The 25026-nt window shown below is 40.4% G+C and overlaps 1 protein-coding gene across 4 annotated transcripts in view; it reads left to right on the top strand.

Annotated features, from left to right (window-relative positions):
- The window catches only part of gria1a (glutamate receptor, ionotropic, AMPA 1a), a 68925-nt gene that overhangs the window by 6272 nt on the left and 37627 nt on the right, over window positions 1-25026 (top strand). For all 4 annotated transcript variants that reach the window (XM_020593653.1, XM_020593666.1, XM_020593646.1 and 1 more), the window contains exons 3-9: window positions 8101-8340; window positions 12914-13098; window positions 16800-16853; window positions 19442-19600; window positions 20454-20621; window positions 21557-21661; window positions 22125-22235. In XM_020593653.1, coding sequence (XP_020449309.1) covers window positions 8101-8340; window positions 12914-13098; window positions 16800-16853; window positions 19442-19600; window positions 20454-20621; window positions 21557-21661; window positions 22125-22235 — 1022 coding nt within the window. The remainder of the gene's footprint in view (window positions 1-8100; window positions 8341-12913; window positions 13099-16799; window positions 16854-19441; window positions 19601-20453; window positions 20622-21556; window positions 21662-22124; window positions 22236-25026) is intronic.

Here is a 25026-nt window from a genome sequence, read left to right on the forward strand (position 1 = left end):
GGGGGGGGGGGGGGGGGGGGGGTAAAGCTGCAATTTCCGACCCGACTGCTGGTGTCAGTGTCGCTCCGGGGTGTTGTATTTTATTGTGTAACCACTGTGTCACTCATTTAGGTGCAGCTGTGGTGACTGACTACCACATTTCATGCATGTTCAGAGGGATCACCGAGTCTTCAGTGTGATATTGAAAAAGGCAGGTGAATAGCAGATCACTGCTCCCTTTTGAACGTTTGGGACATGACAGTCATTTGCTGAGGAGAGAGCAAAGTGAATGTGGGAGAAAAAAGAAAAGAAACTGACTGTAGTTCTCTTGGGCCTGAGTCTGGCAGGTGCTGGTTTGATGAATGAGAAGGCTTGAATTTCTTTTGCTCCGAAGCAAGAGGGATTGAGAATGGCCCGTAGCAATCAATGTAGATCAGCCAAAACTGCTCCCCAAGCAGCAGAGTGATAGATTGTGGAGCAGAAGGGAGAAAGTGAGATTGTTTCTGTGTTTTGTGTGTGCTTGTGTTGTTTTGCAAAAGAAAGGCAGAGGAAATGTGTGCATGAGGTAAAGGTGAAGGAACAGAAACATAGGTAGGAGGAAGGAAATAAGCAGCCTGTCATTTATTCTCCTCAGCCTCTAATATGACCATTTTCTAAGACCACATAAAGTAACCTCAGTGGCCACTCAGGGCACTGAGGTTGATGATTCAGCTGTGAAGAGAAGAAATGGTCTTTATTGCACATTTTCTCCTCATTCATCTATAAACATAGACATATTACTGATGGCTGTGTCCACACTTATTTGTATTTGTTCTACTCATTGTCTCTCCAAGTCTGTTCTGAATCCCTCTCTGTATTCATACAAGCACACCAAGTATTTAAAACAAATCTGTCGTCTCTGGAGGTAACGGCAGCTGGGACGTGAAGGTTTGAGTTGAGACATGTGGGGCTGGCAATTAGAAAACAATGTGTTCGGGGATGAGGACCAGGATTTGTGCTGTAGGGTGCGAGAACGGGCACAAGATGATGGCAGCTGTCATGTTTTTGCAGCAAAGACAGAAGAGGAGTCCCTATTTTGTCACACATCTCAGGAGCTTCCCTGTACTTTAATGAGAAACAAAGCATTAAAGCAGCATGACATAGTACAACTGTTCTTACAATGACAGCACACGACTACTGCTGATGTGTACAAGCTGTACAGATGCCTGCAGTATTAAAAGAAAGTCTGTCTGTGACACCAGACCTGCGACAGCTGCAGAAAGTTAGAGAAGGAAAAAAAAATCAAGAAAAACACAAAAACAAATGTAGATTAGATAATCTATTACAGGTGGACAACCAGACCATGAGAGGACCACAGATTTTGACATTCTGTTCATACTGTGATATGAATATTACAAATGAGAAGGACACTGGATTTGTTTGCTGACATTTCACAAAACCCTGCCTCAGGATTGCATGGGAAATACACAAATTACAATGAAAACAGCGGCAGTAGTAGAGCTACCACCTGAAACTTTTAAAAGAATTTGTGAAACACAGGATCTTTGACTTCAGACAGAAATTTACACACACACACAAAGTTCTCAGTTCTATTTGGCAACTTTCAATAGTTGTCACTAGCCTGTTTTGTTGTTACAGCGCTGAAAAAAGAATCCATTTTGTCAGTTCCAGTTTCACAGCTGAGAGAAGGTCCAGCTTTTTCCCGTTTTATAACATTTTAAACTGAGTAGTATTAGACTATTATCTGAACTAAACAAGGTATTTAACAAGTTATTTAATTCCGTAGACTGATTGATCACAAATGTAATCAACAAATTCATTGTTATTTGCAGCGTTAAGTTAATTGTTGTAAAAACAAATGAATACAAAATGTTTGTTTAAACTCCTAAATTCTGCTCAGGTCTACTAAGAACACTATTTCCTGTTTGCCTCAACTGGAATGGGTTGAAGATAGTTGTTAATTTCATGAGCTCTTCCTAATGAATTTGCATCCAGGTTGTGTGTTTGCCTTGTCTTGCTCTGCATGTCCACCTCCATCACTTCCTCTGTCAGATAAATGGAAGTGTGTGAGTGAGATCGTCCCCTTGCACCTGTCGACACTGATACACAGATGGGGAGATAATTGCGAAGAGATGATTGTTAAGGAGGTAATTGGAGTTTCCATACGCCCTGACAGGAGTTGGTCTGGGCTGGGCTTTTGACCTGCTGCCCAGGTAAGCATTTATTCAGCAGACAACTGGGCTCCACAGCAAACCAGACTGGAAACATGGCAAGGAACAGCGAAGAGGAGAGACAATGGCTTAGCGCGAGAGGGTTAGAAAGTAAGACGCAGGAAGAGAGAGAAAGAGAGCTGTTCAGAGCCAAAGGGAGTACTCTCACACCCTCAATTACCCATTTAATGAGGTGATGCGGTGCCATTGTTTTATTACTTAGAGGAAATAGAAGAAATCTCAATTTCGCTGTGTGGTCCCTGTGTTTCCCACTGCTAGGCTGGCATCTGTTCCCTTTGTTCGCAGCAGTCTGCCTATCATCTTCTCTCACAGGCACTGATGCTTCTGTTTCTTCTCCTCTCCAACAACCAGCTTTGCCTTCTGTGCGCTCTCACCTTCATTTTCAAGACAAGCTTGCTTTTTGGCTCATCTTTATTAACCTTCCATTATCCCTGTTTCCACTAATGTAATCTCACATGAGTATACAATATACATTAATCTAAGAGCTGTTTGGCTGATCAGCTGTTCTGACCGTTGCTATTCCCAGCAGCAGAGATCTAAGAGTTTAGTGTCTTCCTGACTGTATGCGTTCTTTATTTTCTTAATTTTTTCTTCTATGTCTTTTCCTCTATTTTTGCTATTATCATCTCTCTCTTTTTGCCACACACCAGTGGCAGCAGCGACATAAACACAGTTTTATTGCTCTTGCACAGACATTAAATCTCCCCTGAGCTTGAGGAGCTAAAGCTGTTTATAACGGGGAACAGCGAGTGCGCCTCTCCGGAGTGCAACACTCCATGTGGTATATGGATACTCTACAGAGATGGGAAGGCAGTGAGGCAAGGCCCAGCCCCCTTCTGAAAACCTCTAAAACCTGTTTTCCATTTCTTATAGAATATGCATGGATTAAAAAAATTGTATTTGAAGTATTTTGATTGGCACTGGTTGGTATTTTTGTCAATATATTTCAAGACATTTGCAGGAGATCCCAGGGAAAACTGCTCTCGCTGTAAAAGCCTTCTCCTCGGTCTTGACTGGAAAAACACTGGTACTGTGCTTTGGTCCCCTGGGTACCTGTCCTCTGCACAAAAAGAGATGGATTGCACTGTGTGAGTCATGCTGTGTTGGAGGCCTCCCCCACCCATCACCTGAGGCATTCTTCACAAGCACAAGTTGTGTGTGAGACTCGCTCTTGTCAAAACCAGTGAGGCTTTTTTTCTTCTTCTTTCTTTTTCTTAATTGAGAGGGGTGTTTTGAAGGAGGTAGGTTCTTGATGGGCACATCAAGTGTGTGCACCCTGAGCAGCACCTGAATATACATGTGAACCTGTGTGAGTCGTGTATTGATGTCTTTTGCTCAGCCTCTCATTAACATGGCTGATCAGCACTTCGGAAGATGGATGGAACCAGTGGGACCACGATGTGCTTTCTGTTTTTATTGCACACATCATCTGACAGTTATTAGCCATGGGTGACGGAGTGGAGGATCATTGTGTGCATCTTGCAGTGTCTGGTGTCAGAGAGGTTTATATTCCCTCAAAGTACTCTGTGGTTGATTGAGTGACCCTTCACCCTTGTGGAGGTGGTGTGTATTATTGACTGATGTGACAGCAACCTCCCTGCCCCTGTAATTCTTTTATCTTTTACCAAAGAAAAGGAAGTGTTCCATTCCAAATGAATACTTGTGTTCATACTTGATTATTTTGGGGACAGTTTATGCCTTTATTACAGAACATAAATATGGCATGCAACAAAAGTCCTTGACCAGGCTTCAGGTTCACAGTTGGTGCCTTAACCCCCAGGCCCATCAGGTACTTGTAATAGTTAATGTAATAATTAGTGCTGTCAATCAATTAAAATATTTAATTGCGATTAATTGCTTGAGTGTGCATAGTTAACTCAGGATTAATTGCAAATTAATCACACTTAAAAAAAAAATTTGTTCTCAATGTACCTTAAAGGGCCCTTGAGGTAGCGTGATTACTGAGAGAAGTCCAGTCGTCTCTGGTGAGCACAACCGTGCTTGTCTGTCCCAGTGTCTCCTCTACTTTACCTTTGTAGTCTTCATACAAGTTTTGTATCTTGGTTACAGTGGTGGCTCTCAAAGTCAGTTTATACATGCAGTCTTTGGATGTGATGCGAATCATTTCAAGCAGGCCCTTGTCCTCTACAATGTTGCAAGTTGCAGCCACCATTTAGCTATCACTGTTTAAAGCTTATTGCTTGTAGATTGATCCAGGTGTCTCCGTTGCAAACTATCTGATGTGGTCAGCCTTTGGCGAGAGAGAGGAGGGCTCTCTGCATCAGCTGTGTGCTTGGCTAGCAAGTGGTATTTGAGTCTCAACGCACAAACAACTTTGGTCTTGTCCAGAGAACCATCTGGCTGGGCTTTGAAGCTGAACTTGCCATACAAAAGCTCCTTTTTTAAATTTCATTTCTGCTCAAGGGTTAGGATAAGTGAGATCCAGCTACTGCAGTCAGTTTGCTTCATGAATGTTTCTACACAGTGTGTGGCTATCTATCTGATATTATATTAGATATGTTTCAGTCTGGGCCAAAGTGGTTGACTGACCAGCTGATCGGAGACATGCCACTAGCAAGTTAAAAATACTAAACATTCCCTCGTACCAGTTTCTCAGGTGTGAGGATTTGCTGTTTTCCTCTGATGGCAATTTAAATGTTTATGGCTATTGGAGAGTTTAAAAAAATAAAAATAAAAAAATCAGTCAAATACATTGGGGTGTAGTAGATTGTGAGAGTTTTTTTCTCAAGAAATTCTTCATATGGTAGGGAAACAGATTTCTCTGAAGTTTCACCATAAAATAAATGGAACAGAGAACTGTAGTACAGAAGATGAGCAACCTAATCCAACAACCTATTCCGTGGGCTCGCTCAGAGTGGGTCTATATTTAAAAAACACCTTTATGGGTGGCTGATCAAGAACCGTCTAATCAGTATGCTTCCTCCAGCTGAATCCTGCTCCCTGCTACTGTGAAATTCCCTCTGTACTGCTTGCTGCTAGCATGCAAGTCCTAGGGGAGGAAACTCGTAGAAACCTGGTGCTCCTTCTTTGTGTATATATATATATATGTGTGTGTGTGTGTTTACTGAGTCAACATGCGGCAAAGACCTTCCCTACTTTCACACATGTCACACATAAGAAAACATGTGAGAAATGTTGTGCCCTCAGAACACTATGATTGAACTGTGCTGATTCTTTGACACACCAAACATTATATGGGTTAGATTTATTTTAACTCTGAACATCTGTCAAATAAGGTTCAAGCAGAAAAATAAGCCTGTCATATAAAAACCCTTCTTCATATTCAGGCTTTAAACATTCACGTTTAAAGTACGAAAGCTGCCACGTTGCCCTCTAGCCGCCAGCCCATCATCCATAACTTCAGATCCAGAAACAACTGTCACATACAGTATACAGCCTCTTTGTGCAGCCAGCACAGACGCGTCTGTCATTTGGTATTTGTCTCATGCTAAGCACAGGAACAGCTGCAGGGCATAGGAAACAGAGAACGGGGGAAACAGTATAGTAACTGGATGAGTTGCTTCTGACAGCTCCTCCTGTTGTGCTAGCATCAGTCCCTTTAAGATTTAAGGTTCTTCACACCTTTCCTGCAGCCCAAACCTCTGTGGCCGTACAGAGGTTAAATTACCTTGTTGTTCATTCGTAGCAAAATTCTAGCATTTGTAAATATTTCAAGCCAGAAGACAGCGATCCTGTATCTGTATGCATATGCCAAAGGATTTTGTTGTCTTTTGGAAATAGTGATTTGTTTTTTGTTTAACTAAAATGTGATGCAGTAGACATATGTTTCAAATCTTCTGTTATTTCAGAGTATATCTAAGGATTCTGAAATACTGAGTCAGTTTTGCAAGTTTGCTAATTCCTTGAGAGGGGAAACCTAATAATGACAAAATGTCCAAACAATTCCCACTGCGCCTCCCAGAAGTCCTGTAGCAGCTCTAAGCTAAAGCAATCCCTGCCAGAAAAACAGACTGTTGCCCTGGCAACCTCAGTCCTGCCGTCAGGACAGCTGTAGCTATGGTGAGGAGACACGGAGTGCCAGGGTGGACAGGTGTTGCTGGGGTCTTCAAGATCACTTTAGGTGTATCAGCCCTGCTTCCAGTGTTGTTACACATGTGGAGCAGCGGTAACAGGTCGCTCTCAAACAAGCACTCAGTATGCTGCTCCTCTATGCTGTTTTCTGAACTGAGACTGCTGAGTTACATTAATGTTCTTCGTTACGCTCATGTTGAATTAGACGAGCACATGGTTTGCTTGCCAGCTCAGAGGAGGAGGTCTGTGCTGCATGGCTGCATGTTTTTTTTTTTTTTTTTGTCAGACAGACATAGTGTAGGTATGAGAAATGACTCATCTTCAGTGAAACATGGTAACCTGCTGTAGGGCAAAGTAATGGGACACTGTACAAAAAGTCAAACAAGCTCTCATTACCTTTTATCCAGGCAGAACATGGAGGCCTGCTCCAAAATTGGTCCTGGAAAATTGTAAGGGGAAATTATGGGTGCTGGTTGAAAGCAATAGCTGAGAGAGTGTCCATTTATTAGCAGAGCTTGTAGGAAAGATAGTTCTATTATTGAGTCAGTGTGGCGAGGCGCAAAAAGTCTATTTCAGGGCTTGCTTTAAGTAGGGTGAGTTACCAGGTTTTTGGGGCACTAGAGGCTTTATATGCGTGCATTGTGTGTGTGTGTGCACTTTTTTATGTGCATGATTCCATAGAGTTTTTCTTTCTCTCTCCTTTTCTCACTCTTTTTCTTGTCACACATAGAAACACACACACACACCTGCCTGGAGGGTGCAGGTCTGTGACAGGTTAGGCGTTTTGGATATGGGCCATTCTCTCTCTGTCTTTCCCAGGGCTCCTAGCAGTGAGCTGGCCCTTGTGAGGGGACAGGCAGCGACTTCAATCTGTTTGGCAAATACTGAGATAAGTAAGGCCCACCCATCGCCATGGCAGAAAATAGCCCGGGCTAGACCTGATAGCACAAAGATAGCACGCCATGCTGAAAACACAGAGCGGATATACCTTCCAGAGAGAAGACTGTGAACATAAATGAGCCATTTTAAGATATCCGAGGGCGTGAAGGAACTCAAAGTGACAGACGACAAGGGGTAAAATTAAAACTGAGAGGCTGAGGGAGAAAAGCAAATGTGAGAAAGAAACTGGCTCCTGCTGCCAGCAAAATGCCAATGGAACCCTGGGGATGCATTGATTAACCTCTCTACTTCTAATCTACCTTCACGTCCTCCTCTCACAAACGCACACAAACTGGTGGTATACAGATGGACCAAGTGGCCAGCTTTTTATAAAAGTTTGCAATTGAAAGGCTGATATTCTGAACGATTTTCAGGATATTTGTGTCATGTTTTCACACCAGAGATAGCTTTTGTACACCTGGGTATAAAAGTGACAGACTATTTGTTTGACTAATAATTTAATTTAATACATGTTTGACTCCCATGCATTTATAGGACATAATTTAAAGTACAAGCCGACACAGAATGTAGGTTTATATAAGGGACAAGACAGTACAGATAATCAGATTAACATTTTCTTGACTGTTGTGCAGTGTATGAAATTACTTGTGCAGTTACATATGTTAATCCTAATATTTCAGTGCTGGGAATTTTACAGTTCATATTAGATTTAATAGTTTTTGTATAAAATTTGCTGTGCACCAAAGTAACAGGTGTCTAGTTCATAGATTGAGGCTGGAAACAATGTGCACTATTGATCACTCAGATATATTTAATTTGTATTTGAAATTTTTATCATGTTTAATACAAGTATTTTATAACCTGAAAACTAGAAAAGTTTAGAGATAAACACCTCTTATCCTCCCTCTCTGTGTTTTCTCTTTTTTCTCTGTCACAGTTTGCTCCCAGTTCTCCAAAGGCGTGTATGCCATTATTGGCCTGTATGACAGGAAGACAGTCAACATGCTGATGTCCTTCTGTGGAGCGCTGCACGTCTGCTTCGTTACGCCGTCCTTCCCCATTGAAACGGCCAATCAGTTTGTGATCCAGCTGAGGCCTGAGCTCCAGGACGCTCTGGTGGGAGTGATTGATCACTATGGATGGAATAAATTTGTCTACATGTACAGTTCTGACTCAGGTAGGAAACAAAAAAAAATCTATTTAGGCTTTATTTGTTTTACATCATAACTGTAGTAATTTCATAATGGATATTTTTATTCTTCTATTTCCATCATGTGAGTGCCAACATTTTATGTAAATTCACAAAAGCCCCAATAAAGAAAATGTGTAGTTTCACTACATGCACAAAAGTAGAACAAGTCATTAAGCCATCCACAACTAGTCGTCTTCATTATGCCATGGCAAAATCAACAAGGTCGTCCGTAGCCATTGTGCAGTAAAGAGCAGCTATCAGAAAATTTACTTTAGACCACCATCTTTGTAGAGACAAAGAACACAGAGAAAAAACACTGACTTGCACTGATTAACAGATACATCACAAAATGGAATAAATGATTAAGCTTTCCATTGTGTTGGAACAACCTGTTTGCCAGTAGCATGCCAACAAAAGAAGAAGAAAAAAAAAAACAACACAAAAAGTGCTGTAACATTCAATTTCAGCAACTTAATAACACTTTTGCAGACACAGACAGAAATAAAGTAGTGCACCAGTCTGCCTCCTGTTTCCTCCTCTTCCTCACCTCTTTAGCTACTCAGCTGTACACTTCCCATACTGCCATGCCATCTGTCCCAGGTGTTGTGGGTTTTGGAGCATGACTGTGATGGGTGCATTTTGTACATGTGTGTCCCTAAAACCATGCACTCTTCATGTGCACTTTTTCAGATGCTGATTTGCATGCATACAGTATGAGGGCTTATTGTAACTTCTGTCTGCTAATGTTTTTGACATGTGAGAAAAATAAGAAGGCCTTAAAAGACAGATGACATCATATCACTCTGCAAAGCCTATTGAGAGTTGACAGGGGCAATTTCACAGTGGTCTCTAGCTATATTGATGCACGACAGCCGTAGCACCACACATGTCCCACAGCTTTTTTTTTCTCTGATCTCTTTGTTATCTACTCACATACTGTTGGGCACTGTGTGCATGTGTGTGTGTGGGGGGGGGTCACCCTTGTGTGATTGAAATGTGGGATGGAGCCAGTGCAATCCATATCAGTAGTCCTCTGTTGCCTGGATACTATGTTGCAGTCACCATTCCTACAGGGTTATTTTAAGCCTTTAAGAAATATACTTATTGTGAGGAATTTGTCTGGCATGTGTGCGTTAGTGCCCACACAGTATATGTGTGTCTGTGTGTGCGTCTTCTGAATATTTAATCATGATTAAGTATCTTCCTTTACTTTTTAAACTCTTGTCCTGCCCAAAGTGCTTTAAAGCTCCCGAGGACACTTCACAAAACAAACAACAACAACAAATTAAAAGACAGCATTATAAAATGGCAAAGTTAAAACTGAGAATAAAATGGATGAATGGAATAACATGAATATAGTTGCATTATGATGAATATGCTAATTTAAACTGATGTGTTTTTAACTGTATTGTAATAGAACCCAGCTTGTGAACCTGTAGCAGCAGTGAATTCCAGAGTTTTGGTGCAGAGCAGCTGAAGGCTTTGACATCCATTGTACTGGTACTAAGTCTAAAATCAGGGACGGGCAGCAAAGTAACAGAGGAGGAACAAGGAGGGCTGTGAGGATGGAGAAGGTCGGAAAGATATGGGGGCAGGGGGCTTTGAAGGTACGTAGTAGACTCATAGTGAATCAGTTGATAGACAGGGAGGCAATGAAGCTGGTGGTGATGTGGTCAGTCTGCTTGATGCAGGTAATGAATCTTGCAGCAGATTTTTGTATAATTTGAAGCTGATGAAGCAGTTTATTGATATTATCACAGAGGATGATGTTGCAGTAGTCAGTTTGAGATGTTTACAGAGCATGTACAGTATTCAGAATTCAAGCACTATGATATGAGAGGATAGGGCGAAGTCTGAATATATTAGATGGAAACAGGCATTTCATGAGACATTGCTGATGTGAGGTCTAAAGGAAAGTCCACTATAACACCCCCAGTAGAGGAAATGGGAGCTGGACAGTAACATAAATATTTAAGGGATGCATTTTAAAAAGTGTTGTCTTTGTCCCAGTAAGGATGATCACACTTTTATTATGCTTGAGTTTGAGAAAGTTGTCAGACATCCAGAGGTGTGTGGCCTGGAGATAGTTGGTGAAGTAGCAGAGGGTGAAAGTAGCAGAGTTGGGTTTTGTCAAAATGTAAATTTGGGTGTAACAATGAAAATACATTGCATATTGTTGAAAAATAGTCCCAAGGGGAAGGAAAGATATAATAAATAGAAGTGGACCCAAAGCGGACCCATATCTATTTCATAGTGTTTTAGTCCATTATCTGAAGTGAACAAGGACATACACATACAGCATTATCTTTTTCCTGCCATCTCAGGAGTATTTTTTCCCTTTCTTCAGTTAACATCTGTCTTGCTGTCTCATGAAACCCCATCTACTAATCTACTAAAGCAAATTTGATAGCCCATTAAACCTATCATAAACACTATTCAGGAAATGGCTTCCTTAAGCATTTGCCTTTTGTGCCATTCTCTGTGTATTGCCTCTTGCCAAAAGGCTGCTTATAACAGCCAGATTCCATTATGATATTATTCTCTTCCAGGATGCCTTTGGAGGGCCATTTTTACCTTGGCTAGCCTTATGAGTCTGCCTGTCAGACTGACTCTGATTTATAGGGGAGCATCAGGAGCATAGCTACATTTAAAGAGATGAGAAGGATATTCAGTGCAAATGTAGTGAGACAAAAAAGGAGGGAAGCAGGGGGAAGAATGATGAATAGATGGAAGATTCAAAGATATAATAACTGCAGTAGTTCAGCTACTTTGATAACAATGAAGGAAGATGACACCAGGTTTCTCTCTAATGCCTTATAATACAGAACATTCTTGACGCTAAAGATTAATGAGATTCAAGCTCTAACTTTAGCATGTTTTGACTGCTGCTCAGCTGCACACTCAAGTGCTGGATCGCAATGTACATAATGCAAAGGCAGATGAACAAATAGATAATCACATAATGATGTCAGCCGTGAAAAAAGATCATTTAAGAGAGAAGGAGCACAGGAGTGTAAAGATAAAAACGAGTGACCTGCTTCTGTGGGATGCAGAATCCTTTTATGTTGTGTGTTGCTGTCCGAGGTGCTGAAACCTTTCACCAGCACAGAACTCGACCCCTTTCTTGTTCAGTCTTCTTATGACCCACTGACCTTATTCACAACCAGGATGACCTGTTTCCTGTGTTCCCAAGCCTGCCATTGCTTTCACAGCTACTATTAAACCTATCAGCACCAATTATTCACTCGTGAGCAACAGTGAAGGAAAAGATGCACCATGAAAAGCTCCAGATGTTCCCACATATCCTCCCCTTTAATGCTTTAATAACCCCTGTGTATCATTTCTATTCAGCATCCTTGCATTTTTTTTTTTTTTTAGTTGTCAAATTTATGATGTACTGTATTGTGGTCATATGTGGAGGTGAAATGCCATCAATCTTTTTATGCCTTAATGACCTGGTGTCACATTGGCAGCTTGAATATCCTGGAGAGCAGCTGGTGTGCATTCTAATAAAGCCAGGCAATCATCTTTCAGAGGCTGTGACTGCATTTCTCATTCTTTTTTGACAGGGTCTCTATTGTTGTTGTCATTGTTGCAACTTAAAATGCCTTATCCACAACAGGTTAAGGCATTTTAAATTTGCTCAATGTGCATACAATGCCTATATGCGAACCACATTGTGTATAGGCCCATGGTGGCCATCTTAGTAGAAGAAAAACAAATGCAGCTACATCATATATCAGTTTACATTTCTAAATTTTGTAATTGCTATAATTCATTTGGGTAATGGCTGCCAGTTTGCTGCGGGTGAAATTACTTTATTTACTCTATGGAACAACTGTGGCTGCCAGCTCAAGAGGAATCTGATTGGTCTACCGCCAGCAGCAAAGGAGTACACCAGTGAGTCAGATTGTAAATCAGAGCTCAAGATCAATGTGTTCTCTAATCGCCTTTTATTTCCTGTCTTAGCATAAGTCTCTAGCTCAATGGCTGCTCTGCCTTTTCCTCTATGATGCATCTCAGCAATATATTGGTCATGGTGTAATTGAATAGCACCACCTGTAATTGGTGTATGGAGGATGCAAAACTCGCTGTGAGTGTATCATCTCCAATGATGTATGGGCTGATTATTTATTAGTGTGAAAATAGTGATTAGTTAGCCCAGTGCCGTACGAGCTAGAAAACCACGCCTGTACACATCAGTGTGCTAAATAGACTGTCCCACTCGTTGCACTTTATCACTGAAGCTACAGGGGAGATTCTGATGGAAATGGTTATCAAGAACAAGCTGATTTTCTTTACAGTTTCTGTTTACTTTTCACATTGTTTTAGTTTTTCTTTCAGATCATAATTTAACTACACATTACATAGGATTAACCTGCACATATTTTATCTCTTGTTTGTGCTGCCTAATAAGATATAAATATTCACGGATTGCTCTCACGTAGATGAATACCATCACTTCATTCATCTTCATTGTGAAATTTTTGCTATCAGTGCCCACACACACACACATTTCGGCCCAGAAAGCTTCATCTCTTTCCATTCTTCTGTGCAGGCCTGTCAGTACTGCAGAAGGTACTGGACACTGCAGCTGAGAAGAACTGGCTGGTGACCTCAGTTAATGTGGAGACAATGACGGAGGCCTCTTTCTTGAAAGTGTTCCAGGATTTGGACAAGAGAAAGGAGGGTCAGATCATCATCGACTGTGAGACTGAGAGGCTCACTGGCATCCTTAAAAAGGTATAAAGCTTTTCTCTGTTTTTACACCGACAAGATTTTGTAACGATATTGGAATCTACATTTTATTGCGATTTTATTTTAAAAACTGCAACCTCGTAATGCAATAAAACCACATTGTATGCACTGCATTAAGTCCAAATCATGCAAGGATGAGCTTTTACATTTTAGCCTACATGTCAAGTTTAAATAACCCTTTAATAAAAATACTGTATATTGAATTTAAAGACATGCAATTAAAAACAAGGCTGTGCATGTTTTAATCAGATGAACAAAGGAGAGAAGCAGGCAGAAACAAAAATGAGGCGACAGAAAATAGGGGTTCGTTGTTGGTCTGCTCTGCTGTTTAGTCTCCTGGAGCTTCACACACAGAAAAGACAAATAACATGGCATTGGCATTTGTGGCAGGCAATTTTTTCTGTGATAGGATCATCACTTACGCACCTCTTGGCAATACAGTTGACTTTTTGCTAACTCCCTCTGATAAACAAAGATTGGCCAGTCATAGCTTAGCAACTGTAACTAGGGCAGGTCTGTCAAGCTTAGGATTTCACTGCATGTTGAAGAGGTGTGGGCTGCATGTGGCCCTAATTAGCATTATACACTGCTTTTAAATAGGTTGGATGGTGGTGTCGTTTTTTGGGGGGGGGTGGGGATGGGGTAGCATTTCTGAAAATAAAAATGCAATAACAAAAGTTCCAGAAATTTACAGTAGCATGATATCATGTATATAGCTATCAAATGTGCATACTGTATAAGATGGATGTTGATTTGGGGCAGGTTACCTTGAAACATCCAAAAGTAAACCAGACTGCTCTTTCAGCAAACTTGTGGCACTAACATTAGCATAACTGACTAGCTACAGCTGATAAAATCTGTCATGTTAGCCAGAAATATCAGCGGCCGCTGCCCTGGAAGCTGTTTTTACATCAGTCTGAAATCAAGCACCCATTGTTTCGTAAGTGACCAAGCTGTAAAACTGCTAGGTCCGTATTGCTGTTATTAATTTCACCTGTGCTTTTCCTGTTACGACATGCCAAAAAGTCTGCAATAAAAAAGTGTCTTGTAAACTGCATACTGTATGTGCGGAGCGAGAACAGAAAGCTTGGCAGACATATCAAGGGTGGTAGTCATTTAGTGACTTTCACACATGTACAGTATATGTGTGAATGTCATTAACTGGAAATATCCACACATTTTTTCTATCTGTATTTGTTATGCCTGTTGATATTGTATGATTTTATCATTTTTTGTCAGCTTGTAACAGTTTGTTTTCAGTACAGAAAGCACACACGCACACACACACACACACACAGACAATCCCCATCAGTATGTGTAGACTATGGCTGAACGTTATTGATGGCCTAATGTCTACACTTAAGGTTATTGCATCAGTTCTTACCAGCTTACTGGAGCTGGGCCTGAGAAGTTCTACATTCAGACAACCACCATCAATCACCCACATCTGCTCCCTGCCGCCATGCTCCCCAGACTGTGCACACAAACAATGGCAAACACATATGAATGCACACACACGCAACATGTTTGCCCTTTAAACTCCCTCCTGTGTTAATCTTGTTCATTACATAGCAATACACAGATTCTTCTATGATAATGTCACCGACGACATCCTGAGGGCGACTTCTTGTTCGAGCTGTATGTTGTTGTGTCCTCTGAGAACATTTATTGTGACAAAAGAGCAACCTCAAAAATGTTTCACAGTGTGTTTTCCTACAGAAAGACAGAAAGTGACCCGTTCTCTTGAGGCTGAACTCTGAATGACTCCTCAAATCTACATGTGTAATTAAAGAGCCACTCACAACCAAAATATTTTGAACTGACACGCCACTGTGGCAGAAATGTGTGTTTTTCCCCGACCTCTGGTGTATCGGTGTGTCTGCCCTTCTTGCCTCTAGTTTTTCCTTGCCCCAGGCTTGACCACAGAGTCTGCCTTGTACTGGGGTCACCATTAATAACAAATGCCACCTTCTGTCATGACCTACAGCATCATTAGACATATACCCACACAACACAAAAGCAAATGAGTACACTCCAAAAAGTGTATACAACAGAAAATGCTCACAATGAGGAGTTATATGTATAGTGCCTGAAAAGAGACAGTGAAGTGAGCTTTTTAATCCTCTGTGCAAAGGCTGCTAATTGAATGATGCTTGGTGCATTAGTGCTGCCCGCTCTGCTTTATTCTATGTTACTGCCCAATATGGTGTCGTGACACATACAGTATTCACTCATAAATTAGCTGTACAGTACAGCAGCCTCTTTACTTACAGTAGGCACAGGCAAGCTAGAGATTCACCTTGAGCACCACCAGCTTTTTTTTTTTCTTATTTTTAAATGTCAGTCAAAGTTGTGTCCATTGTGCACATTTCATGTATAAATCAAGCAGTTCTGGCACCACACTAGACACCTCTCACCGCGATGTTCAAACGGCCCTGACCCTCAGTGTTTCACTGACCACACGCAGTTACAGGATGACAGCAGTGCAGACAGGAAACAGATATATGGCAGGCATGGGAGACTGGCTTGTCAACAGTTAATTTGAAGGTATTACATTTATATAAATATAACATCAAGCATTAAATGTTCACAAGGGAGAATATTGAAAATAGAGGAAAGAGCATGGGGGGGGGTAATATTTTGTAATGATAGAATCCTTTGATATTTAATGGCCATCTTAGGCTGGTTGCTTATGATTTGTAACACATTGTAAGTTTCTTTCATATTTGAATCAGTAGTGAGTTGGTGTGTGGTAGATGAAATGTTGTTGTTTTCATGGGAGCGGTACAGAAGCAGATCTGGAAAATTTTGGACAGGGTGGCCAGGCTGGGACACAGACCGAGAAAGGGTTGGCACATTTTGAATCCATGTAAAATGTAAATTAAGCTCCTAATTCTACGAAATAATAAACCGTACATTATTAAGAATCAAATTGTTTCTTCTGTGTGACAGTGAGACACACACGGTGCTTTCTTCAGCTAACTTTGGCTGCGCTTCTTATTTACTCTTGGCCGGGAACAATGCTGCTGCACAGTGGTTCCTCCCACTGAGGTGAATCATGCCAAGTACTCCACAACAACACAATCAGAGATATGAATGCAAATATCATGCTGCACGTATGATATAAAATAAAACTAATTTGACCAATTATAAAAAGCCAGGAAAATGTTAGTCATATTTAAGGCAACAATTTGTCGTTGTTTTTAATAGTTTATTCATTGATCCCCCTTGGCTCTGCCTATGGAGTGGATGTCTTGGCAAAAACAGCCCTGCAGTACAGAAAAATCAGCAAAAGAAAGGAGATGAGAGGGTATTTTAATCATTGTTATTTCTATCTAAATTCAGAACTTTCATTTTATCTAAGCTACTCTGCTGACTTTTATGATATGAAGTTGGAAATCCGTGAATATGTTGGCCCATTAAACACAGACCAAAGCTGATGTTTGTGAGTTTAGTCCTCCTTTTCTAAGGGTGTTCAGCCTTCAGTCCCCTTGTACTAATTTCCTGTAAACTTTCTGTCCTGCACAAGGTCAAGTACTGTACACTGCACCAGGCACAGTGTACTGCTGACACCCTATCAGAACCATCTCCTCGCTCTCTTAGCTGCACATACAAATGTAAACGACCTAACCTGTTTGTGTCACCGGCATTTTATTTGCTTTTTCTCCTCTGTTATTTGCTTCCAGATTGTTGAACAAGGCAAGAATGCAAAGAGCTATCACTACATCCTGGCTAACCTGGTAAGGACTGATTATATCACTACGTCTATAGTTCTAAACGTTCTTTCTTTACAAATATTTCTCTACATATTTTTATACTGTGTCTCAAGTGAATTTGCACTGCTGATCAGTGTAGCTTTTAACAGGATCCCATGTCTTTCAATACTTTATTACCAATTTAATAGACTTGCATATGCCTAATAATTTTGCCTCCAACTATCTGGTTTTATGTCTTTTATGTTCTCTCATTCTATTTTCCTCTTCAGCTACATAATATATTCTTTCACTGCACTGTCAAACCTGCAGACAATAACAGCACCAAGGTCATATATTTACAGTAAAGCTCAAGTGGGAAACCTATGACAGGCAGAGACAGAAATCTCTACAGACTCATCATGACAGAAAAGGGTTAGGCAGGAAATGTATGCAACTTTATATCCATTACTTCTCTTTGTCTGCTGCCATTTTCTCTGTGCAAATGGCATGTAGACCCCTACAGCACTGTTAAGACTCACTAAAAGCAACCAAATGAAGAGCAAATTGACATCAAGAGAGACTGTTGTGATAACAGCATTAATATGCAGCTGCTGACTTGGACAATTTCTCACTACCGGGGATTTAGACTGACTCAGTCTCTCTTGTCTAGCCAGTTTTGCCAGATTTAATTTTAAATGATAAGGCTTGGACAGTAATAGCAGCTTATAAACAAAGTAGCTGCAGTCATTAAATAATGGGCCTGTTAAAAGGTTTGTGCACAAAATGTCTTTTTCTATGTCCTTGCATCTTTTCAGAATTTTGTTAATTTACTTACTCATGTTCAGGTGTGCAGCTGTGTGTGTGTGTGTGTGTGTGTGTGTGTAACAGACACAGGGTAACATTTGAGTAAATACTTAAAAGTGGTTAAAATGTCTGTTGGAAATACCCGCCTCCATATCCAGTGTTAGCAAAGGCTAGTTTCTATAGTAACCTCTTCAGCTCGGTGCACTGCATTAGCTCATACATGGAGCAGAAAAAAGGCAACTCTGTCTGTTCAGCCGAGAAATATGGACACCTGACAATACACACGGGTACATTAGGGAGACAGTGGTGAGAGGAGAGGAAGGGCAGACTGAATACTGCCACAAATCTTTGCCTGCATTTGTCTCCTGAAGCTTGCCTACCACGCTGACCTTCCCCAAAACATAAAGGGCATGAGACATTTTGAACTTAACAGACAGCCACTTCTATTTGACTTCGCTGGTCTTTGTTGTACGAATATGAAGATCAGAGAATGTAAACAAGAGAGAATTTTAGACAGGCATATGGCCAACACTAGCTGAAGAAAAGAAAGAGATGGCATACAAAGGTGCGTGTTGTCAAACGGATGCCTGGCGAGCAGGCTTTAAGGCATCATCTCCTCTTATCAGTCAGAACTTTGCTCTTGAATCTTAGACAAATCAGAGACAAATCTTCTCTCCCCCTCTCCTGCTCTGTCTCTGCTCCCACCCGTTCCCACTTATCTGCCTCTTCCTCTCCCCACGCTGACAGGCAGCCTGCTGAGAGACCGAAACTAGCTCTCCCACTCTGCTGCCTTTCTCCCTCTCTAGCCAGCCTTCTCCACATAATAGTCAAGGGAAAAATACAAGTTGGAGATACCATTACAGTAAATCACCTTTTTCTCCATTCTATTCTGCCTGAGGCATCCCTTGCATTGTTCACAGTGTGGTTTTGATCTCACCATTGTTAACAGTAGCCTATGAGGACTCAGTCTATCAGAGATTAGCTGCAGACTGCTCCTGCCATGAAATGAAGTTTTCTATTTTCTTTTTCACCAGTCTTGTCCCCTGGGAAAAATGGGGATTGAGTCTGCACAATGGAATAACCTCTCTAAGTGAAAAAGAAGGATTTGTCATTTTCATTATGCAATTAACCCTTGCTCTTTTAATAGGAGACTTAAAAACAGTTAGTGCAATGCATTCTCGAGAGTCGCCCACTGGTACCCGACCAAACCAAGCACATTTTAACAGTTGTACAAGTATAATCAGAAGAAGCAAAAGCAAAGGTTAAAGGAAAGTCTGAAATCTATTACTCGGTGTAGCAGACATATGTATTTATTGTTTTCATATTTTGCTAATCTAGCATGGGGATTGAGACTGGGACTTTCTAAAGGGTCCGATTTAAACATTGGAAGGGTCAAGAGATGATTAGAAAGGGATAAGATATAGACAAAAATACATGTCTGTTGCACTAAATTGTGTTATTTTCTCTGACAGTTGTTTTTTTCTTTGTTGTGAAATACTGGATAATTTGACCCATTCAAAGTTCTGCAAATCCTTCAAATGAAAGAATCTACTGTATAAAGAAATAATCTATTTGTGGACTTCTAAATGGCTCTCGACTGAAGTTCACCTGGAGGACTAACCTGTGGCAAGGAGTTCCAACAATTCTTTAATTTGCTTAAATGGAAGGTCTCAGTCACTCACTGGCATTTTGTTTAATTTCCTTCCTGCATTGTTTACAATAATCTTACATTGCGCACATGAACAAAATGATAATTTTATAACTGTATCATCTTATCTGCCGGTGTTTCTTGCATGTCATGTCTCTGCCTGTGCTCCTCCCTGTGTCAGGGCTTCCTGGACATCGACCTGACAGACCTGAGAAAAGGTGGTGCGAACATCACCGGCTTCCAGCTGGTCAACAACTCTGAGCCCAGTGTCAGCCGTGTTGTCCAACAGTGGATGGAGTTCGACATTAAAGACTCCAAAGTGCCAAAGAGTGGACTCAAAGTATTTACCCATCACTCTCTTGTCTATTCTCCTTCTCTTCTTTAATTTGATTTTTTCTGTTTTGAAAGAATTTATCTAATGTCCTCTGTCATGTTCAATGAAAACTGAATCATGGTGGTCACCGGTGTTAGGGAGTGGTGAACTACGTGTAATTAAACTAGCAGTTTAACCACAAAGTGCAGCAGCTTGCTGGTAGTGCAGCTACATTCAGTTTTGTCCATGTGAAAAGCACATATGGGTTTATGTCTGAGACACAGAAATAAACTCAGTTAAGTGGCATTTTTTGCTGGTGTGACTTATTTGTATTATATGTTGTATCACAACTACACTGTCATTTTGATCATGTTATTTACAATGTAGTTTGAACTTCATCTTCAGTTAACCGAACTATATTTCTCCCTAGGATGATTTTGCTGTAGTAATTGAAAAGGTCAATGCAGCTTCCCCGACACTGGTGGTCACCTTTCTCAGGAGTTTGATAATTGATTATCTTTGTGAGATTAGGGTTACCTCGGTCTAGAATGTTGTTATTTCACCTCTCAGTTAGTTTTTTTGTGGCTGTCAGCAACATATCATGAAAAATTATGAAAGGTTTTCCATTAACTTTGATGAACAGAAAACTCTTAATCCTGTCTGGGTTTGTTGATTCAGATCTGGGATTTCTGCTATCAAAGGATTATTGCTTTTAAGCCATAACAACTGTGCAACCAGCTGAGACAGAGGGCTGACTCCAAACATTTGTGTGTTTAGAGTAGAAAAACTAAGTCCAAATGCTTTACCTCTCATCAGCCAACACTACTATTGGTTTGTATTGGTGTTGCTTCTGTTTGATCTGTCGTCTCTCTCTTTGCAGTACACAGGCGCTCTAACATATGACGGGGTGAAAGTCATGTCCACAGCTTTCCAGAATTTAAGAAGGCAGAGGATAGACATCTCTCGTAGGGGCAATGCTGGAGAGTGTCTTGCCAACCCACCAGCTCCCTGGGGACAGGGAATAGACATACAGAGAGCTTTGCAACAGGTCTGTGCACATACTGTATGGAGAAACATGCCACTACACGTACACATGTACCTACATGGGCCAATGCACACACATACATACACACATATGCAAATTCTTGAGTGGCACTTTGGCTAACAGCTCCTGAGTTGGGGCTGGCTGAACAAATTAGGTCTCATTCTGTTGTATAAAGTTCACATTAAGTCGTAGGAGAGCTCTCCGGTATCAAATGTGACATTGTGGTCAGTAAACAAAAGCTGCAGGCGATAACACTCAGCTGTGATCATCATGGAATATGACATAAGCAATCTAGTTTAGAAATGTTATATTTGGCAGTAGAAATTGGAACGCTAGACTAGCTGTGAGACTTCTTGATCTCGTGGACATACAAACACTCATTCATGCAAAGCCACGTATATTGAGAAACAAGGACAATTATTTTATTATATTTAAAGCCCCAAGACCTTTTAGAAATGCAGTTGCCAATTAAAAAAATACAGTTAAAAAATCAAATATGTAGTTTATTTATTCTGAGCCCTATCTAAAATGAGTTTGAGGGCGCGATAAATACACTATTTTTATGAGGGCATATGTGTAATTGCATGTGTGGTGCAGCCTGAGGCTCTGTCTGCAGAGTGGCTGTGCAGAGGCTTGCTCAGCGTCAGTCTAACCATCTGCTTATGGATAAACTGGAGATTGAACCCCACTCAATTAACTCCATCATGCAGCCAAGACAAATACACTGCACTGTACACCTGTGCACAAGCACACGCCTGTCATTCACCCGCAGCGTGGACTTACAAATGAAATCTGTGCAAACACACGCAAGTTATGTTTAACAAGCATTGAAAGTGAGCGGGGTATATAAATCCTGTATGGATATCTTGTCATTATTGCAGCCGTTATTTCACCATCTGCTGGGTGAGTCTTATTCAGTATCTGTGACTTCATTACAGGTCCGAATAGATGGATTGACTGGTCACATTCAGTTCAACGAGAAAGGCCGCAGAACCAACTATACTGTTAGCATCATGGAACTGGCGCCTTCTGGACCCAAGAAGGTAAGTCTGTAGCCTGTAGCCAGTTTAATACATTTATTTTTGCTTAAGGACCCTATTCAAAAATTGTGCTGGTAAGCTTATTATTTGAATATTCCTGTGGCTCATTTTAGATTCTTACACAGTATTTGATAACGCCAATAATCACATTCGCATTTCCAATCAACAACAATTTTTAAAGCCCTTACAATTTCATCATGGATATGGTTTTCCTGAAAGAAAAAAACAAACTTGATTTTATTTTAAAAAAAGTTTAATGTTTTTGTGTGAAATCTTTAAAATCTAAAGTGTATTTAAGAATGTATTTAAGTTATAAAGGATTTGATAAGTAGCTTTTAGTCTTAAGCCTGTGATTAGGAGTGAAAGTGAACCAGTTTTAGTTTTATCTTTCACTTTAGTCCAAAGTTTCACTTTTAGCAGTTAAAAAATACAGGAACTATACTGTGACACATTGTCTTTGTCTTAGGTTGGCTACTGGAACGAAGACGAGAAGTACGTGGCCACTGCCAGCTTACTGAGAGGCAGCAATGACACTTACGGCCTCCAGAACAGAACTTACATAGTCACCACTATTTTGGTGAGTCTGAGTAAAATGGACGGGCTGAGGTATTTGAAGGATGGGGCGGGTGAGCTGAGAGAGGCTGAAACTGAGAAAGTCAGGGTAACATTTTTTCATTTTCTTTTATTATAGATTTCCTAAAAGTTCAGGCCCTTGAAAGAATGTAGCAGACATCTGTGATTGTATCCCCCCCCTTGTTGTTCCCTTCCCAACTCTATTCTGTGAACTTCTCCCTGTCTGACCGGTTCCCACTTAGAATCAGAATCAGAAGCACAATCACTGTGTTTGGCAAGTACTGTAGAGTACAAGTGCACCGTTTTGTCATGGAGACACTGACCTACTGGAGAGCCATTGTACATATTTACGCTATGACAGCACAAGAATGACACAACCAAATGTTTAGCTTTCAGAGACACAAACAAAATAATTTATCGAGTAGTGCATGCCATTAAAATGGTCAGTAGTTACAGAACCAAACAGCAATGGAACTGTAAAATACTGCACATTATGTGTATTCAAGAAGACTTACTTCTGCGGCTGTGAAGTGTTTGTCTCTCTCTCCTCTCATGTTCTTTATTTGGCTCAGATGTCGTCATCAGGCCTGGCCAGGTTGTTTAAGTGTCCTGGCCTATATAACAGAGAGGGAGTGCCAGGGTTTGTGAAGGATGTTAGATTTGAGAACAGGGCAGAAAAGCCTCAATTGGACCAACTTTCATGGCGGCTAGGTTATCTTGACATGTTCTCAAAAGAAAAAAAACATAATTGTCAACACATGCTCCATTGAGGTTAATAAAGATGGCAGCATATCTCTGCAGGTACAGGATGCTCTCCCTGTTTGCATCTTATTGAAAATTTAATATCAAAAACTACCCCATGTCTCAAGATACCAGGAGACCACCACTGTTGTTTTGTATTCCTATTGTATTTTTCAAGTAGGAAGGTCTTTTATCCCTGGGCATCGTTGTCGGCATGTAATTTTGTTTTGAGTGAGAGCAAGCGTGGTTATCTATGTATATGGATAAAATGTGTAAACAACACATTAGCTGATTTTAAGCAGTAAAATCAGTAGACGTTAGGTCTAGCAGAGGTGTGTGTGTGTGTGTGTGTGTGTGTGCGCAGCTGATCTCCACTGTGAGGTTTAATGGGGTAAAGGATTTCTCTGAAGGGATGTGCCTCCTTCAATAGAAATTCACTAATCGCCAGATAAAAGCTTGGTGGGGGTGATGGAGCTGAGAGGCAATGTAGAATAACAGGAAAAGGCACCGGCACACTTCGGTCTATGCAATCAAATTTTATAGAGGTAAACTTTACGTTGTAGCATCAGCAAGAAACAGATGAATAACAACATATAAGAAAATGTAATGGCACTGTTTGCAATTTCCTGCTTTTCTTTGTGAATTGGTCATAAAATGTGATCTGATCTTCACCAGAGTCACAAATATCAACAAACATGATATATCTAAGCTGATAAAACACAGCTTAGAAATATTGTGTTTGTTTATAATTGGAACTGGTGAAGATCTGATCACTCTTCATCACCAATTTATGCAGAAAACCAGGAAATTGCAACCAGTGCCATTACTTTTTTATGACTGTATGGTGACATTACCAATGTGAATTTTCTGGTGATGCTGTATTTACTGTATGTAATATCATACAGAACAGAAATACTACAAGCAACCAAGTAGGACAAACTGCTAATATCTGCCTCCTAGTTGTAATTAAGATATAGGGAATTTCTGAGTGCAGCTGTATCTCCCAGCACAGAGAAAGATTTGCTCAAGTATCAACAAATTAGTGCCAAAATGGCTGTAATACTGAGTAGCTCAATCTAAATAAACCCTACCGTTGACACTAATACAATCAATGCAGATAATTAAAAAGGAGCTACATAGTTTACACAGTTTGTTTTTACCTGACTGGAATTAATAACAAAGGGCTAGAACTATGTTATGTAATAAAATCAACTCATTTAGGCTACTTTTCCATTTACTGTGTTTGTCTGTACAGGACAGGCAGTGTGATTAATCATCACTGAATAATGCAATGTGGATATACTGTATATTGTAGAGGTGTAACAATGCATCATGATTCAAAAATGTGGCAAAATGCATAATGAAACATACGGAAAAAAAAAAGCTATTGCAATATCAAGTCAATACAACTCAGTTTGTGTCTTTACAAGATGGGGAAATAGGCTGGATCTGTTTTGTTGACCGACCTACTGTTGACCCTGACATTCACTAGGGTTAGCTACACTAGCGATTAGCCACACTCAAATCTACAAAATAAAGGAAATGTTTGAATAAGAAACTAAATGTTTGAAAACAGTTTTTGTGGATTCGCATACAGTAAGTAGGAATAAATAATCGTGAGTGTGACTGTATGGAAACCTAAGCGCCGTACAGTGTTATTTGAACTGAATCATCAGCCATATTTATTTATGTATTTATTACATAAAATACTGTAAGTTAAATGAGCAGTGAAGTTGAAACAACTAAATGTAGTGGGTGAATGGTTAACACAGAGAGTTAAAACAAATGGATAAACAGTTCAAATGATTAGATAAATGAAGTGGATGAATAGACGTAATACCTACAAGTAATAAGTAGGCTTAAATGGCTGCAACAGTTAGTTAAAAAGTGTGGATAAATATTTGAAAAAGTTAGCCAATAAAATGGATAAATAGTTGAAGCTTCCAATACTCTCCAAGAGGTAAAAGCAAACATGATTAAACCAAGATAATGTTGACAATACAACTGTATGAAAATATCCACTTGTAGATAATATCCACTTGAACATCAGTTCA

Source organism: Monopterus albus, unplaced genomic scaffold, assembly GCF_001952655.1.
Source record: "Monopterus albus unplaced genomic scaffold, M_albus_1.0 scaffold2.1, whole genome shotgun sequence".
NCBI lineage: Eukaryota > Metazoa > Chordata > Actinopteri > Synbranchiformes > Synbranchidae > Monopterus > Monopterus albus.